The 17231-nt window shown below is 37.0% G+C and overlaps 1 protein-coding gene across 1 annotated transcript in view; it reads left to right on the top strand.

Moving 5' to 3' along the window:
- LOC144450844 (prolow-density lipoprotein receptor-related protein 1-like) overlaps window positions 1–17231 on the top strand; it is an 87285-nt gene that overhangs the window by 26102 nt on the left and 43952 nt on the right. Inside the window, exons 25-39 of the mRNA XM_078141585.1 lie at window positions 255–542; window positions 1523–1663; window positions 2497–2628; window positions 3123–3257; window positions 3814–3943; window positions 4219–4491; window positions 4838–4962; window positions 5826–5948; window positions 7358–7591; window positions 8400–8577; window positions 9811–10015; window positions 11245–11437; window positions 11961–12221; window positions 12624–12740; window positions 16872–16988. Coding sequence (XP_077997711.1) covers window positions 255–542; window positions 1523–1663; window positions 2497–2628; window positions 3123–3257; window positions 3814–3943; window positions 4219–4491; window positions 4838–4962; window positions 5826–5948; window positions 7358–7591; window positions 8400–8577; window positions 9811–10015; window positions 11245–11437; window positions 11961–12221; window positions 12624–12740; window positions 16872–16988 — 2652 coding nt within the window. The remainder of the gene's footprint in view (window positions 1–254; window positions 543–1522; window positions 1664–2496; window positions 2629–3122; window positions 3258–3813; window positions 3944–4218; window positions 4492–4837; window positions 4963–5825; window positions 5949–7357; window positions 7592–8399; window positions 8578–9810; window positions 10016–11244; window positions 11438–11960; window positions 12222–12623; window positions 12741–16871; window positions 16989–17231) is intronic.

The following is a 17231-nucleotide window of genomic DNA, read 5'->3' on the forward strand; positions in this document are numbered from 1 at the left end:
GGTTGGTTGGTTGGTTGGTTGGTTGGTAGGTAGACTGGTTGGTTGCTTCGTTAGTTGGTTGGTTGGTTGCTTCGTTGGTTTGTTGATTGATTGATTAATTGTATAGATTGATTGATTGATTGATTGATTGAGCGATCAATCTATCTATTGATTGGTTGTATTGATTGATTTATTATAAGTAACTTTTTGTACATACTTCCCCATGCCATTGTCGATGTGGCAGTGATAATTATGCTCAATGTATATATTATCAGGTTTGGCTGTTGATATACAAGAGAACAAACTTTACTGGACTGACGAGGGCAGTCACAGAATTCAGTGTGCCGGTGCCAGTGATCTGACACCAACCACCATACATGAAGAAGGCGAAACCCAACCATGGGCCATTGCTGTGACAGCTGACAAGATCTATTGGTCTGACAAGGCAAAACAAACAATTCAATATCTGATGAAATCCAACACCCAGGCAGATCCCGTAGAGTTGCGTAACCGTGTACCAAACGTTATGGATATGGACATCTATGATACTACTGTACAACAAGGTTTGTGAAAAAGGGACTGTACAATAATTTATTATATAGAAAGGCATATAAGGCCAAACAAAAAAAATAGTTTGGTTCCAGTAACCCGACCCCACATAATTTGTTTTTTGCCGACCCTGAACAGTTTTTAAGGTCATTCGAAAAAATTATCAAAAATATTTACGAAGACGCACAAGAAATATTAAAATTGAATGGAAGATATCATTACCTCATATAATTAAAACAACATGGTGGAATACAACGTACCACATAATGTCTTCTGTGTATCATACAGAAAGTGAGATCACATCACTGGTTTAAAAAAATAAATGAATAAATAAAAATCCTTCCTACCCACCCTATTTTGAAATTGGGTGTTATCGGAACCACACAATTTTTTTTTAAAATTTGGCCTATGGTCATTGAGTTAGCTTCTCACCTGCTGAGTAAATAGAAAAGTAGACCAGGTTGATAAGGACTTTGTCAGTTGATATGTTAACTCAGCTGGTTAGAGCACTCTAACCAGAGTTCAGGAGATGTTGGTTAGACTCTCGTACATGTCAATTTTCTTTAAAATAGCATATACGTATTAAAATCCATGATGAATTTTTGATCATGTGATCACATGTACAGATCTCTTCTGATATAATTTATTTATCAATTTCTGAACTTCTAGTATACTTTTCAATTAGCAATAGTGAAGTTACCTTTAATATTGGAATTTTATTTTTTGAAGCAACTACGTAGTTTTCGTCCAAACCACTCAGACATCGTCAGTGTAATGATGTGATGCTGTTTGGTCAGGTGACTGAATCACCTGACAGTAGACTATAGGTAGGTCACCTGACCAAATGGCTTAACATCATTCCTTTGATGACGTCTTCATGATTCGGACGAAAGGAACATAGTCGCTTCAAAAACTACATGCCAATAAGGTAACTTTTAAAATGGAATCAAGTATGAGTTTCTATTCTACTACCTTTTAACTTGTTTTATTTCAGGAAGCACCAATGCCTGCCAGTCAGATAATGTTATCAATGGCAATTGTCAACAGCTGTGTTTACCAGTCTCTGCAACAGATAGGGTATGTCAGTGTACTGCCGGTTACACAGTCCGTCTCGGTGATTCAACCCAATGTGAAGGTAAGTGTATACCTTTTAGTTGCTATGGTAATAGTTGTCATGAAAATCTGGTAACATCTTCAACAGAGCGAGAGAGTGTGTGTTTGTATGTATTGCTGGTCACAAAGTAAGTCGAGATGGTTCAACCAAATGTGAAGGTAAGTGTACACCTTTTACTATTAGTTGCTATGGTAATGGTTGCCATGGAAATCTAACATCTTCAACAGAGAGAGAATATATTTGTATGTATTGCTGACAGCACTGTAACGTGAAATGAAGTAATACTGCAGGGTGTTAAAATTTATAGTCAATGTAACAGTTGTCATACAAGTTTATCAAAATGCAAATCTTAAGGGATTATCGTACAATGTCACACAAACTTGATAGATGAACCTCATTCATTTAGGAAAAAACCCCTCCCCTCTCCCCCAAAGTGAATGTTCACAAGGGCAACATCGACATGTTTATATATGATATAAACCATGATGAAAATTGTAGTGCTCACACCACTACGATCAATGCAATGTAACCACCTTAAAAATACACTAGAAACCCAGCACTCTTATCAACATCTCTGTAGTAAAAGCAGAACTTGGTACCATTGAAAGGTGTGAATGATTTGATTAGAAGTGCGAAAATGAAGTTCAGCAATCGCATTGATGCCAGACCCCCTTCCCTTTAGCTGGTGCGGCATTGTGCGATTGTCTATAAACAGGTCCAAAAAGAAGAATAGAAGTCGGAAGACCAATGTTTGTTCTTTATTCATTATGAACCATTAACATAGAATCTAACTCTGCAGCAATTTTTCACATAAATTAAACGCTATTTTGTTGTGACTTGTCTTTCCTTTCCAGGCATCGCATCATTCCTTCTGTATTCCATTGATTCTGGTATCCGTGGAATATCTCTGGATCCGGAAGATGAAACAGATGCATTGACACCCATGACTGGTGCTACCCTTGCTGTTGCCATTGACTTTGATGCTGGTAAACAAATTATAAAATCTAAATTCATGTAAATGTATACTTATGATAGTTTGAGAGTCGTAACTCAAGAATAACTATCTAAAAGTCCAGAAGTTAAATTTTCCTAGAAAGTCCTTAGTCAGTTTTAATGTCTTCTGATTGGCTAGTAGCGGTACTAATTTATGATTGGCTAGCTGTATTATCTGTCAGTTTGACTGTCTCAGACCTGTCATGAGATTGGCTAGTTGAACTAGCTGTCTGATTGGTTAGCTTTAATAGCCATCTGATTGGTTAAACATACTAGCTTCTGATTTGTTAGCTTTACTAGCCATCTGATTGGTTAGCTTAAACTAACTTTCTGATTGACTGGATTTTCTAGCCTTCTGATTGGCTATCTGTACCTGGTGTTTGATGGGTTTACCCTAGAGGCTAATATTGATACAGACAGCACAAGACTAACTTTAGTCTACGAAAATTAATATATGACTAATTTCATCTTTTGTTTTGTCTATCAGCTGAAGATTATATCTACTGGACTGATACCATGCTGAGTACTATTCATAGAATTAAAAGAGATCTAACTGCCAGGGAAGATATTTTGACCAATGGACTTGGAAGAGTTGAAGGCCTTGCTGTTGATTGGATTTCCAGTAAGTCAGATCTCCTTATATGGTATGATACAGAATTTGGCATTTCTATATATGGTTGATATTAATTATTTTCCTCAGTGGACACCATATATGGAAAAATGTAGTAGATAGGTTTTCCTTATGGTATGATAAAGAACTCACCCTTTCTACATAGGGTGAGTGCTGTTTATTTTCCTCAGTGGACACCATATATGGAAAAAGGTAGTAAATCAAATCATGTTCCTCAGTGAAAAAAAATGGAATGGTCCATGTATCTATACTGTCACCTTTGGTGGCGCTCTTTTTTCATTGCTAATCATCCATTCCTGAATATCCTACCATCAGAATAAATACATAGTGTGCATTATAATGATATGAAATGATCAGTAACGAACATTTCTACTCAAAGAGTTGGGAATTCACTTCCAAGAATTTTTTTTGACTCTGTGAACAGAAATTTACATTACTAAAGGATTAAGCCAGAGTCCATGAACGTTCATTGTTGTATGTACTCCATCAGAACAAACTGACCATTCATTGTCATGTGTAAAATGATGTTTACTCTGTTCTCCATCAGAACAAATCTACTGGACAGATCAACAATTGGATGTAATAGAGGTAGCTAGATTGGACGGTAGTTATCGATATGTTCTAATTGACACAGACATGGACAAACCCAGAGCTATTGTTGTACATCCAGTGCATGGGTAAGTCACTCACTCTTTTTAATACTACGGAAAATAAACAATCTGTAAACTAAGATAGAGACAAACTAAAAGTGTTGTTGTTCCATGTGACCGATTACACCAAGTCGGTAATAACGGTGGCTTTTGGAAAGGCCTATTGTGGTAATTAGTTGTTGCAGGTAGAAAGGTTTGTTAAACCTGCCCATATCTAATGTTATGTTGTTACGACACATTGACTTGCACGATTTTTGTAAATCTTAAATTTAAAAGTTATATTGATGTGTATTTTTTAACAGACACATATTTTGGGCTGACTGGGGAGCAGACGGTAAAATTGAGCGGGCTCGGTTAGATGGATCAGAGCGTGAAGTGATCTTAACAACTGATATTTACTGGCCAAATGGCCTGGCTATTGACTATGAAGAGAACCTCCTGTATTGGTGCGATGCCCGCCATGACAGGATAGAGAGATCCGATTTGGATGGTAACAGTAGGATAGTCATTAATATTGGACATCAAGATCCATTTTCTATAACTGTATACCAAGATTTCATTTATTGGTCTGACAGGTAAGTGTAGAATACAACAACTGTTGTTTAAAGGGGAACACTACGCCAGGAAATAAAGATATTGTCAAAAATGTTGGGTTCCAGAGAGCCGTTTCATGATTTCACATCACATACTTTTTACTCAGTTGCCAAGAAACACCAAATTTAAGCTCTTTTTTTTTTTTTTTTTTTTACCGCTATTGGTCTTTGAGTGGTGCACTATTACCTTATAAAAACATTTGTAAGGACAATGGAGTTCTTGTGGTAGCCTATTCCACAACTGTTACTCAGTGAGAGTGTTGACCATTCAACACATAATTTTGCCCAATAAAGATTATTTTGTAAAATGTTGCCAATCTATCTGTAGGACTAAAGACCAAGGTGCTATTTACCGAGCTAGAAAAGACAATGGCACAGACGTGATTACGATGAGAGACAACATAGGAATGCTGGTGAAGGATGTACATGTGTACAATGCTAACAGACAACAAGGTAAGCAACCATGTCTATTTCAATTGCTGTTATAACCATATGAACATCAAATAAGAATATATTGCCTGAAAGTCTGTGTGTGTATGTGTGTGTGTGTCTGTCTGTCAACATGATAACTCAAAAACTACTGAGCTGATTGTAATAAATCAAAGTGATGGTTTTGTGCCATTTTAGCTCTCATCCTACAAACTTGATTTTACCTTTAATGGATGTTTGTACCCTTAAATACAAATATTTCTTTTAAAAATTGTCAAACTTAGAAAAAAGAAGAATTGTTGCTATAGTAGATGGGGGGGGGGGGGTGAGTGGGGTTATGACTTAAACTCGCACACCATGGCAGAACTGTGATTTAATGAGAAAAACTCTCCGAATTGATTACCTCGTGATATATCACACCTGGTACTGTTATATGACCAAACGGAATTTGCAATGTCATGTCCTATGCTGAACTTTGCACTGTGAATAAAATTGATGAAATACAGGTGGTAGGTTATTTTAAACAACCAATCAGAAGAAACCTTGTAAAGACTGCACAGTTCACAAGTTGTACTGCCGAGACTGCCATCCAAGGCTTTAGTGTATCAACCAATCAGGATAAGCCTTGTAAAGACTTCATATTTTGCAGACTGCCATTCAAGGTTCTAGTGTATCAACCAATCAGGATAAGCCTTGTAAAGACTTCATATTTTGCAGACTACCATTCAAGGCTCTAGTGTATAAACCAATCAGGATAAGCCTTGTAAAGACTTCATATTTTGCAGACTACCATTCAAGGCTCTAGTGTATAAACCAATCAGATTGTACCTTTTAACGATTGAACATTCAACTAATAACAAACAAATCATTTCTTTATCCCCCTGTAGGTACTAATCTGTGTGCTACTGCAAATGGCGGTTGTGAACAACTGTGTTTTTATATGGGTAATAATCAAAAGAAATGCCAGTGTGCACATGGTCAACTTGCTGAAGATGGACTCAAATGTGAAGGTGAGACCCAAGATTAGAACAAACAAAAAAATTGTTTGGTTCAGGTTACCAGACCCCAGCTAGTTTTTGCTGCAGACCCTAAACATTTTTTTTTACACATTCGAGAAAAAATAAAACAAAATTGCGAAAATTGTGAAGTCTTGTGAGAAATAGTAGACAGGAAACTGACATGAACTTAAAAAGACAATATAAAACTGTTCTTCCAATCTGTAATGGCTGTACATCTGATTGGAAGAAACCAATAAGACAGAGAGCATATGGAAAACAACAGAACACATAACTACCTGAAGTTAGACACTCACATGAAAAAAAAGTAAAATAAAGAAAATACAAAATCTACCTGCCCTACCTATTCTAAAATTGAGCATAATCGGAAACACACAATTTTTTATTACGCCTTATTTAACATTCACTCTACTGTTGTTAATTAGGGTAGCCAACATTGGCTACCTCAGCTCAGTAAAGTAGACTGACACATTTCCAAAAGATGCCATAGAGGGCGGATGTCACTAAGCCACGAACAGTGCTATTAGTATTACCGTATGCAGGCAAGGTAGCTTTCTGTACATATATACACACTAGGCGTTTTCATGTATTTGCTCCAAATATACATGTAAGGTTTATGTCACTCCAATCCACAAAGGGGGCTATTACAGTGGGATGTGTGTGTCTGTGTATCTGTCAGTACATATTTTGCAAAGCCATATTTAGATATCAGAAATTGAGGAATTGTCAAATGTTAGAAGGTAAAACTTTGAAAATGTAACTTTCACAACAAATATGTGCCATATTTGTTGTGAAAGTTACATTTAACTGCAGTTACATCTCAAAATCAGAAATTTAGAAATTGTAATACATTAAAAGGTAATGGTGATTTTGTGATGACAAATATGGCAGTTATTCATAATGTCATGAACAACAGTGAAGAGTAGAAGGCCATCGTCTTTGTGTCAAGTTTGAATGAAAATTGCTTCCAAACTTAGTCCTCTATTATAACATCCATGAGCCAGATTCAACAAAAAAATATGGAATACCCAGTATATACTCTGGTTGTTCAATATCACGACAGCGCGTATCTATGTCATTACAGCGCGTATCTACGTCATGACAATGCGTGTCTATGTCGATGGTTCTACTATGTTCGAAATATCAAAACGTTCAAAATTGCCATTAATTTCTCTGATTTTTCTTTGATATTACTGGCGATGGTATAATTATATTATTCTCCAATATTTTTCTTCATTCAGCTGGAAAATACTTGTGACCTAAGGGTTGTCACTATGAGTCGCTAGACAAGTAAGGGCCCCTTAGGTTGCTTGTATTTTCTTTGGCTGACTGAAGAAAAATATTGGGTATAATATCCAACATACGACACTTTTAAGATGTCTGATTTTTGTTTGTTTTCACAGCCTATGATGCTTTCTTATTGTACTCTGAAAGAAACATTATCAAAAGCATCGACTTATTTGATGAAAACAACCCGAACCAACCCAACCCAGAAATTAAAGACGAGGATAACATCCGTAACGTTATTGGACTAGCTTTTGATCACGTCAATCGGCGTATCTTTTACACCGATATACAACAAGGTGACATACAGATGGTCAGGTATAATGGCAGTGATCACCAAGTCATTGTATCAGGTATGTGTAATATCACCAGTGTTAAAGGCCCATAGTTCAGTCCCTAGGTTTTTCACATCAGATGGTCAGGTATAATGGCAGTGATCACCAAGTCATTGTATCAGGTATGTGTAATATCACCAGTGTTAAAGGCCAATAATTCAATCCCAGATTTTTACATGAGACCGTAAAATATAATGGCAGTGATCATGCACCATATAATTGTATCAGCTTTGTGTAATATCTGCAGTGTTAAAGACCCATAATTCAGTCCCAGGTTTTTACATCTTATCAGTGGAGCTATAAGGATTACATATAGGATCATTCTATTGATGTGACCAGGACCAATTTTTTCTATAATTCTATATCTTCCACAATGAGCTGTCCTCCACAATTTTACGTTATTTGCCTTTCGAGGCAGAATTCCAAAACTCATGCTCAGCCAACAATGACCGTGCCAGAATATACCATATATGTTAGCTGTGTTGTGAGAAAGGGTAACTCTCCCTTTTAACTCCACTGTCAGATTGCTTTGATATTTTGTGTGCATGTACCTTGGGGTGAATCTATTCAGATTTGTTCATACAAGTTGATACAAGCCATTTTCTATTTTTAGCAATTTCTTTTTTTTAAATCAAAAATCATATTTTTGACTGTGATCAGATTAGATTGATATTTACCATGAATGTGCCTTGGATGGCGTATATTAAGATTTGTTGATACGAGTGATTTTTGATTTTCTCAAAAATGTTTTGGGGTGGGTTACCCAGGTAGTTACCTAAAAGTGTTACATGAGTAGATTGGCTCATATTTCTTGATTTGTGTACAGGTATTGGGTCAGCTGAAGGTTTGGCCTATGATCCCATCTTCAAAGAGATTTACTGGACAAGTTACTCCGACTCCACCATCTGTAGAATCCGAGTTTATGAGGAGAGCGAAAAAGAAGTGGTTGTGAGAATGGAGACAACTGATCATCCTAGGGCCATTGTACTGGATGTCTGTGATGGGTTGGTCTTTTCTTTTCATTTTAACTCATTGTGAGATGTTATCGATAATGAAATGGGCTACATTTTACAAACTGTAACACCCATTGCAAGTAAAGTGATTCCACTGTGTGCCACATACAACCAGTAACACCTAAGTAAAGTGATTCCACTGTGTGCCACATACAACCGGTAACACCTAAGTACAATGATTCCAGTGTGCCACATACAACCAGTAACACCTAAGTAAAGTGATTCCACTGTGTGCCACATACAACCAGTAACACCCAAGTAAAGTGATTCCATTGCATGTCCAAATACAACCAGTAACACCCAAGTAAAGTGATTCCATTGCTTGTCCAAATACAACCAGTAACACCCAAGTAAAGTGATTCCATTGCTTGTCCAAATACAACCAGTAACACCCAAGTAAAGTGATTCCATTGCATGTCCAAATACAACCAGTAACACCCAAGTAAAGTTATTCCATTGCATGTCCAAATACAACCAGTAACATCTAAGTAAAGTGATTCCATTGTATGTCCAAATACAACCAGTAACACCTAAGTAAAGTGATTCCATTGCATGTCCAAATACAACCAGTAACACCCAAGTAAAGTGATTCCATTGCATGTCCAAATACAACCAGTAACACCTAAGTAAAGTGATTCCATTGCATGTCCAAATACAACCAGTAACACCTAAGTAAAGTGATTCCATTGCATGTCCAAATACAACCAGTAACACCTAAGTAAAGTGATTCCATTGCATGTCCAAATACAACCAGTAACACCTAAGTAAAGTGATTCCATTGCATGTCCAAATACATCCAGTAACACTTAAGTAAAGTGATTCCATTGCATGTCCAAATACAACCAGTAACACCTAAATATAGTGATTCCATTGCATGTCCAAATACAACCAGTAACACCTAAGTAAAGTGATTCCATTGCATGTTCACATGCAACCAGCAGTTAAATTCATTGTGATTTAACTGGTTTCACAATTTGTTTAATATGGTGTTTATATCAAATATAAGGTTTGATTTGCTTTACAAGCCAATGGCCTTCCTAATGGAGTTAATTAATTTTGTAAACTGTAGTATCACAACTGTGTATTTAGCTATTTTGAGATCAATGCAGTGTTTTATGATATATTTCTTATACCTTGATGTGATCAATTTGATCTTCGTTTATTTGAATTGGGGTTTGATTGGGTATGATTTAATGTGACATGTGACCTTTGACCTTGTTACAGACGGATGTATTGGACCAATTGGAATGATGAGTCTCCCAGCATAATGAGGGCATATCAGGGAGGTTTTGACGTGCACGCCATTATTAGTACCGACATAGAGACCCCTAACTCACTTGCTATTGATCATAAAGCAGGCAGACTGTACTGGTCAGATGCAAGACTAGACAAGATAGAGAGATGTAAACTAGATGGTACTGAGAGACATGTAAGTAGTGATGTCATTTCTTGTGGTCAGGTTTAAACTATTTGAGTGTGTTGGTCAGAGACGGGACTCCTTTCACAGACCTATACCAGTAAGTTGTGTGGTTATGTCCAGTGTGATGTAAACTGGACAGTTCGGTAGTCGAGTAAAGCTGGTTTATTAAAACCAGCAAAAGAAGAGGTTAAAATTGATTTTAAAGAAAACCCAGCTTTTCAAATCATCAGTTTATTACATGGCACCTTGTAAGGAAAAAATGTTTTTTAAAAAGCACACAAAAAAAAGGAAACAAAAAAGAAATCTTTGTAAAAAAAAAGTAAGTGTACTGTTTAAAAAGTAAACAGTACACAAGTAACAAAAAATTGCAAACTAATATGGCCAATTTCAAGCCCCTGTGGATGAAGGAAGTCATCAGAAACACCACCCTACTGAGAGTATAATTAAACAAATATCCATTCAGTGGGGCGATGTGAAGCTATTACAAGGTTATCACTGATTGGATAGAGGTGATGTGAAGCTATTACAAGGTTGTCACTGATTGGATAGAGGTGATGTGAAGCTATTACAAGGTTATCACTGATTGGATAGAGGTGATGTGAAGCTATTACAAGGTTATCACTGATTGGATAGAGGTGATGTGAAGCTATTACAAGGTTATCACTGATTGGATAGAGGTGATGTGAAGCTATTACAAGGTTATCACTGATTGGATAGAGGTGATGTGAAGCTATTACAAGGTTATCACTGATTGGATAGAGGTGATGTGATGCTATTACAAGGTTATCACTGATTGGATAGAGGTGATGTGATGCTATTACATGGTTATCACTGATTGGATAGAGGTGATGTGAAGCTATTACAAGGTTGCCACTGATTGGATAGGGGTGATGTGAAGCTTTTACAAGGTTGCCACTGATTGGATATACTTTTATCACTCATTAACAATACAGTCAACAGATGTGCTTGTTTCCTTTGTTTTCTAACCAATCAGAATGAACCTTAGAAAGTGCTGCACATTGTTCAAATAGCTTACATCAACACGTTAGATTTAATAGTTTTAGTTTATGTCAATCTCAGTAAACCGAAATATTAATTGTCCGTCTCTTAAGTATAGAAATGTAGTCACAGTAAAATTGTAGTAGATTGCGAAGAGGATGACCTGTAAATGTGGAGTCCTGGATTGCTGATAATAAAACCAAAATTGATGTCATGTTTTATCTTCTTTCACATCCTAGATCATAGTACAATCAGAGCCAGTGCATCCGTTCGGACTGGCCCTCTATGGCGAGAATCTGTTCTGGACTGATTGGGTGCGAAGGGCTGTCATCAGAGTTAACAAGTATACGGGAGAAGAAGTAACAGTTCTCCGTGGAAGCATTGCCCAGCAACCCATGGGTATCATTGCAGTAGCCAATGATACTGAAGATTGTAAGTTAGAGCTTCAGTATTCAGCTGTCATGACCTTCATTTTTGTTGCAAAAGCTGCCTTTGAACAGCACTCCTCGTGGCCAAACTAAAAAATCTTTTGTTTTTCTTAGCACTGAAATATAAATCATTACATGTAATACTTGGAAATGTTGATTTCTTCAAAGGCGGCTACAGTACTTAGCTGTCATGACCTTCAGTTTTGTTGCCTTTGAACAGCACTCCTAGTGGCCAAACTATACAATCTTTTGTTTTTCCAATAACCAGAATATGGTGTGTGGCATCTTTACTTCCTTGTTTCTCACTTTTTGAAAATTGAGTCAATGTTTAGGATTGTCAGGTTTGGAAAGTTGTTTACAAAATAATGAAAAAAAGGTTACAGTACATTAATCAATTAGTTTATTCTTTCTGAACATAGTGGATGGTTAGGTTTGAGTCAAATTGTCTTTGTGTTATGTCACATGGGTGAAACACCAAGGCAACTTCATTTCTCCTGTAATCATGTTTTATGGTTTTTTTTTCACAGGTGAGTCAAACTTATGCCGAAAACTGAATGGTGGTTGTGATATCCACGCCCGCTGTGATACTGATGAGAGGGGCAATGTACTGTGTAACTGTACTACCGATGGTTATCAGCTTGTTGATAATACACGATGTGTCCTGGAAGGCATTGAATGTTCTCCTACAGAGTTTGAATGTAATAGTGGAACCTGTATTCCCTATGAGTATACTTGCGATAACTACTCTGAATGTGAAGACGAGAGTGATGAAGATGTGCACTACTGCTGTAAGTACAACTTCTTTCATTGGCTATCCTGTTACTGTGGTGTGTTTTGATTGGATTGATGCTTTTGGTCTTGTCGGTAGCTGATCTGTGATTGGTTGGTTAGCACTCATTCATTGGTTCTTGTGTTACTAAGGTGAGGTCCGATTGGTTGGATAGACCAGACTTTGGTCTTGTTGCTAAGCTGATCTCTGATTGGTTGGTTTGAGAAAACTCATTCATCGTTTATTGTGTAACTATGATGGTTTCTGATTGGTTAGTTAGACTACTATAATATTAAAATGCATTACTTTTGCTGTATTCGATTGGATTTCTATGTTGTTGTCTTTCTTCATCAGTATTTGACCACTCTTCAAATGAAACTGCCAATATTTGTGCATTACATAGAGTTTGTTTTCATTACAGCAACTCGTAGCTGTCGACCAGACTATCTGTCATGTTCCAATGGTAGATGTATCAGTACAACACTCCAGTGCAATGGTAAAAATGATTGTGGTGACAATAGTGATGAAGTGGGATGTGGTACGTATGCTTTTAATTTGTTATCTCAGACTTTGTCTACTTTTGGAATCTTATCACAGGTTTTGATCAAGTTATATAGGGAGAGTGATAGTGTGTGGGTATGTATGTGTGTGTGTGTGTGCGTGTGTGCGTGCACACATGTATGTGTGTGTATGTGTGTATGTATGTATGTATGTATGTATGTATGTATGTATGTATGTATGTATGTATGTATGACTGCATGCATGTATGGGTGTATGGATGTATGTATGTATGTATATATGAATTTTATGTATGTATGTATGTATGTATGTATGTATGTATGTATGTATGTATGTATGTATGTATGCATGCATGCATGTATGTATGTATGTATGTATGTATGTATGTAATACTATGTATGTAAATATGTAGGTATATGCATGAGTTTGTGTGTGTGTGTGTGTATGTGTGTGTGTGTGTGTGTGTGTGTGTGTGTGTGTGTGTGTGTGTGTGTGTGTCCTTCCTTTCTTCCCAATACCAAGGTGAAACCTTAACTGTAAAGATCACTAGTATTAATAACCAGCGATGATAATAGACATTGAATTTATTAAGTAAACTTGTTTTCAGTTTTACCACTTACAATGTAGATCATTTCATATTAATTACACTGAATGCATATAGTGTATGCCAGCACACTCAAAACTATTTAATAATAATAGCAATGGATTAATTATGACAAAAGTTTTTTTTAACTTTCCTTATTTAAATTAAGTGACAGGACATGATAATCTCAGTTACCCAGACTCCTCTGACCCCCTCCCCTCCCCTTCCCCCCCCCCTCCTCAAGGCACGAGGAAAATGCTATGTATGACAAAGTGATTTGAACAAGATAGCTGAATGAAGAGTCTGACCTTCAATTTGACCTCCAGTAAAATCACTGTAACCTTCAATTTGACCTCTGTAGTAAAATCAGTAGAAGTCATTTTGGAAACATGGGGGGGGCAAATAAAAAATATGAGGAGTTTGAGTAACTGAGAGCAGGCATTGTTAGTCCTTGTTCAGACCACCTAATGTGATATCTATATCCTTCCATACCCCCTAACTCTGCTCACAATCTATCCAACTAGACTACTATATTGCTTGTGTGTGTATGTAACATTGTGTGATCTTTTCTCTTTTTGGCACTGGTTTTAACTGATATGTCTTTATGGCTACAGATAGCAGTAAGTTGGTAGTGTGTTTCTAATTCTAACTGTACTATTCACACTCTGATATATATGTAATGTACACCCACACTTACTAATCCGATGACATGAATAGTCTCGGTTACCCAGACTCTCACTGCTTGGGGCTCTTCTACGAGATTACCCAGACGAGAATCCGGGGAAACAATATTTCAACTACCCCGCCTGGGACTCACACAGTACATTTCTTCCAAGTCATAAAAATGGGCTTACGAGGCCTGTTTGTTGTAATTAAAATGTAGCACTAGCTTGAAAAGTGATAACTTGTCATGAAAGTACCTGAATCATTTAGTCTACAATGTTGGACATGAAGTATTCCCCAGCATGCACTGCTCTAGAAGCTACTTCCTGTGCAGGCGAATTGGAATCTCATTTCCCCAGAGTCTCATTTAGGGTGGTGTTATAGGCAGAGCCCCCAGTGGTGTGAGGCTGGGTAATTGAGACTAATGGCATGAATAGTTGTTGGCTTAAAGCTGCACTAGCGTCAATTGATCCAAGAGTACGTTTTGTATCTGTTTTGTTAGATGTGATGAGTTGAATAGAATTGAATCACCAGCTGCATAAACATATTGACGTATCTGTATACATATTGTACAATAAATCTAATCAAATTGATTTTGTGGTACGCACCCAAAATGAGCACCCTAGTGCGATCACGCTTTCAAACCTCGCTGTATTAATTATGCATGGATACAATCAACCCCTAATCAATCAATGTCTGAATGTCTAATGACAGAACCCCATGATACGCAAATGCAAGTGTGGAGTACTCGGGGTATTTGCACGAGTGCTTTCAGTGTTCTCTGTGCACACACTTCCACAAACATAACGAGTGAAAGTGCAGCAGAAAACACTGCACGCACTCATGAAATACCCGAGTAGCCACACTGGAACTCACATGGCATGGGTTTCTATTATTATTACATATGTTTATTTGAAACAGCAAACTTCATAAAAATCATACAGTGTGATCTCGCGATTTCGTGTGTAGCTAACGACTGCACCCTCATTTGTATATCATTTGCATACAATATTGTTTTCGGTATTGCAATGCAGTGAAATTACCACTAGTATGCTTGTGCAGAAGTGCAAGTAATTTCAGGTACATATTATGTAATAGTCATCGGCACTGTAAAAATTTTCAGTGAATATAGTGTTGATTGTATAATAATTGTAAAAAGAACACTCCTGCTACAGCTACATGTAAGTGCAGTTTCTAACAACTGTGCAGAATTTCATAAACTAAACATTCATGGCCATGCAATCATTCTTAGTGTAATATGCCTCCATCATTATTTTAACTGACACAACATATTTGATATTTTGAATTCCCCATCATAAATTGTACGTATATGGTAAAAAATTGCAATCGTACTAAAATTTTGTTTATTTTGTAGGCCTCAAAATTCCCTCTTTTTCACCCTTGGTTGTCCCAATGGGCTAGCATTTTATTCAAATTGGTAGCCCTTTGATGGTGACCAGTACAGTCCTTTGTTTCTGAACTGGAAACAGAGGAAGCCATTGGAAAAACAACCAGTGACAGGCAAACATTTATCAACAGAACTTGTTACAAACATAGAAAGTAAATAAATACACTCATGCACACGCACATGTACACACACACACACACACACACACACACACACACACACACACACACACACACACACACACACACACACACACACTCTAACCCAAAGCAAGACTATACAACTTATAGTGATATTGATATGTAGACTTGCAATCCCCATCATTTCCAGTGTAGTACACAGCAGTGCTTTATGCACCAGTAGTAACATAGCAAAGGTAATACCCCCAGGGACACACAGAGAGGAAGAACAGCGCCCTCACAGTCAATTGTACAAAGGACAATTGTAATAACACTTGGCACAGCATGTTGGAAGTAGAGACATGTATGAAATGACTAGAACAGTTTTCTTGACTTCTTTACATGTACATGCATGGAAATTCCTCAGTCTGTGAATCGATTAACTGTTCACAAAACTGTTCTTATCAAATGATGGAATGTTCTATAAGTCTTTGTACTTCCAACATGCTGTGCTGAGTGCTATTAATCCAATTCAGGTGTTTACTTTCCCTGTTTGTAACAAGTTCTATTTGTAAATGCTTGCCTGTCACTTGTTATAAGTGTGTTTTTAGTGAATATTTTCATGTCCATGAATCTTAATTCAAACATTTGTTCATTGCTGTCTATCAGCTGTCGCTCCATTTGCCCTTCAACTTGCACTTCAACCCATTCCATTCATTCTTTTCTTAACTCACTATACAGTAATCTTCGACCAACTGTATCTCTGTCTCAAGCTATGCTAAAACTACCTACTAGTACTATCAGCAAATTTCTCTATTGATCACAGTGTAATCTTTCACTCCCTGGTGGTTAATTGTAAACAAATTGTTGATAAGACCAAGGCTGGCTAGTCACTACACAAGTAATATGAAACACATACACTTGTTCATTTCACTCAGAGGGTAAACAAACAACTCCAACATTTGATGTTAAATTAGCAACTAGAACACAATACAGCTTTACTGACTTTGTTTATTATACCAGATTTAATAGATATCCCACAGTGTCGCTATCCTGAAGACTACTTAAAACTCCACTGGTGAAATGTACACTAAGTAAACATCAGGGAGTGAAAGATTACACTGTGATTAATAGAGAAACTTGCTGTTAGTAGGTAGTTCACAGTAGTTCTAGGGGAGAAATTAGGCTGGAGGAAAGCAACAACAACAAATGAATGCAGTGCACTAACCTGCCTGTAGAGGGCACCCTACAATGTTTAGTGTCAGCATAGCTTGGTAGAGACAACAGTTCAAATCTGTCTGTAGACATTTGTTCAGTCTGTATAAAGATGTGTTTTGAAATTCAGGTCTTGATTTTAAATTGATCTTCTGTTTTCAGGTGTAATTGAATGTGAATCTGATGAATACCGCTGTGACAATGGTCGTTGTATTCATCATCAGTTCCGATGTGATAGAGATATAGATTGTTCAGATGCCTCGGATGAAATCGGTTGTGGTGAGTTTAAACTTGTCAATAATATTTTTTACTTACAAAGCAACAAATTTCAAGTCAATTTCTCTCTAATGAAAATAAAGAAATGATTAAAGGAAATCTGACTATAATACGCCATATTGCAAATTATCAGAAAAACAAAAGATTTGATAGTTTGGCCACGAGAAGTGCTGTTCAGAGGAAGCTATTGGACCTGGAGTGAAGGCCATGATGGATTGAACCTTGTATCTTCTGAAAAAAAACCCA

Source organism: Glandiceps talaboti, chromosome 20, assembly GCF_964340395.1.
Source record: "Glandiceps talaboti chromosome 20, keGlaTala1.1, whole genome shotgun sequence".
NCBI classification, from domain to species: Eukaryota; Metazoa; Hemichordata; class Enteropneusta; family Spengelidae; genus Glandiceps; species Glandiceps talaboti.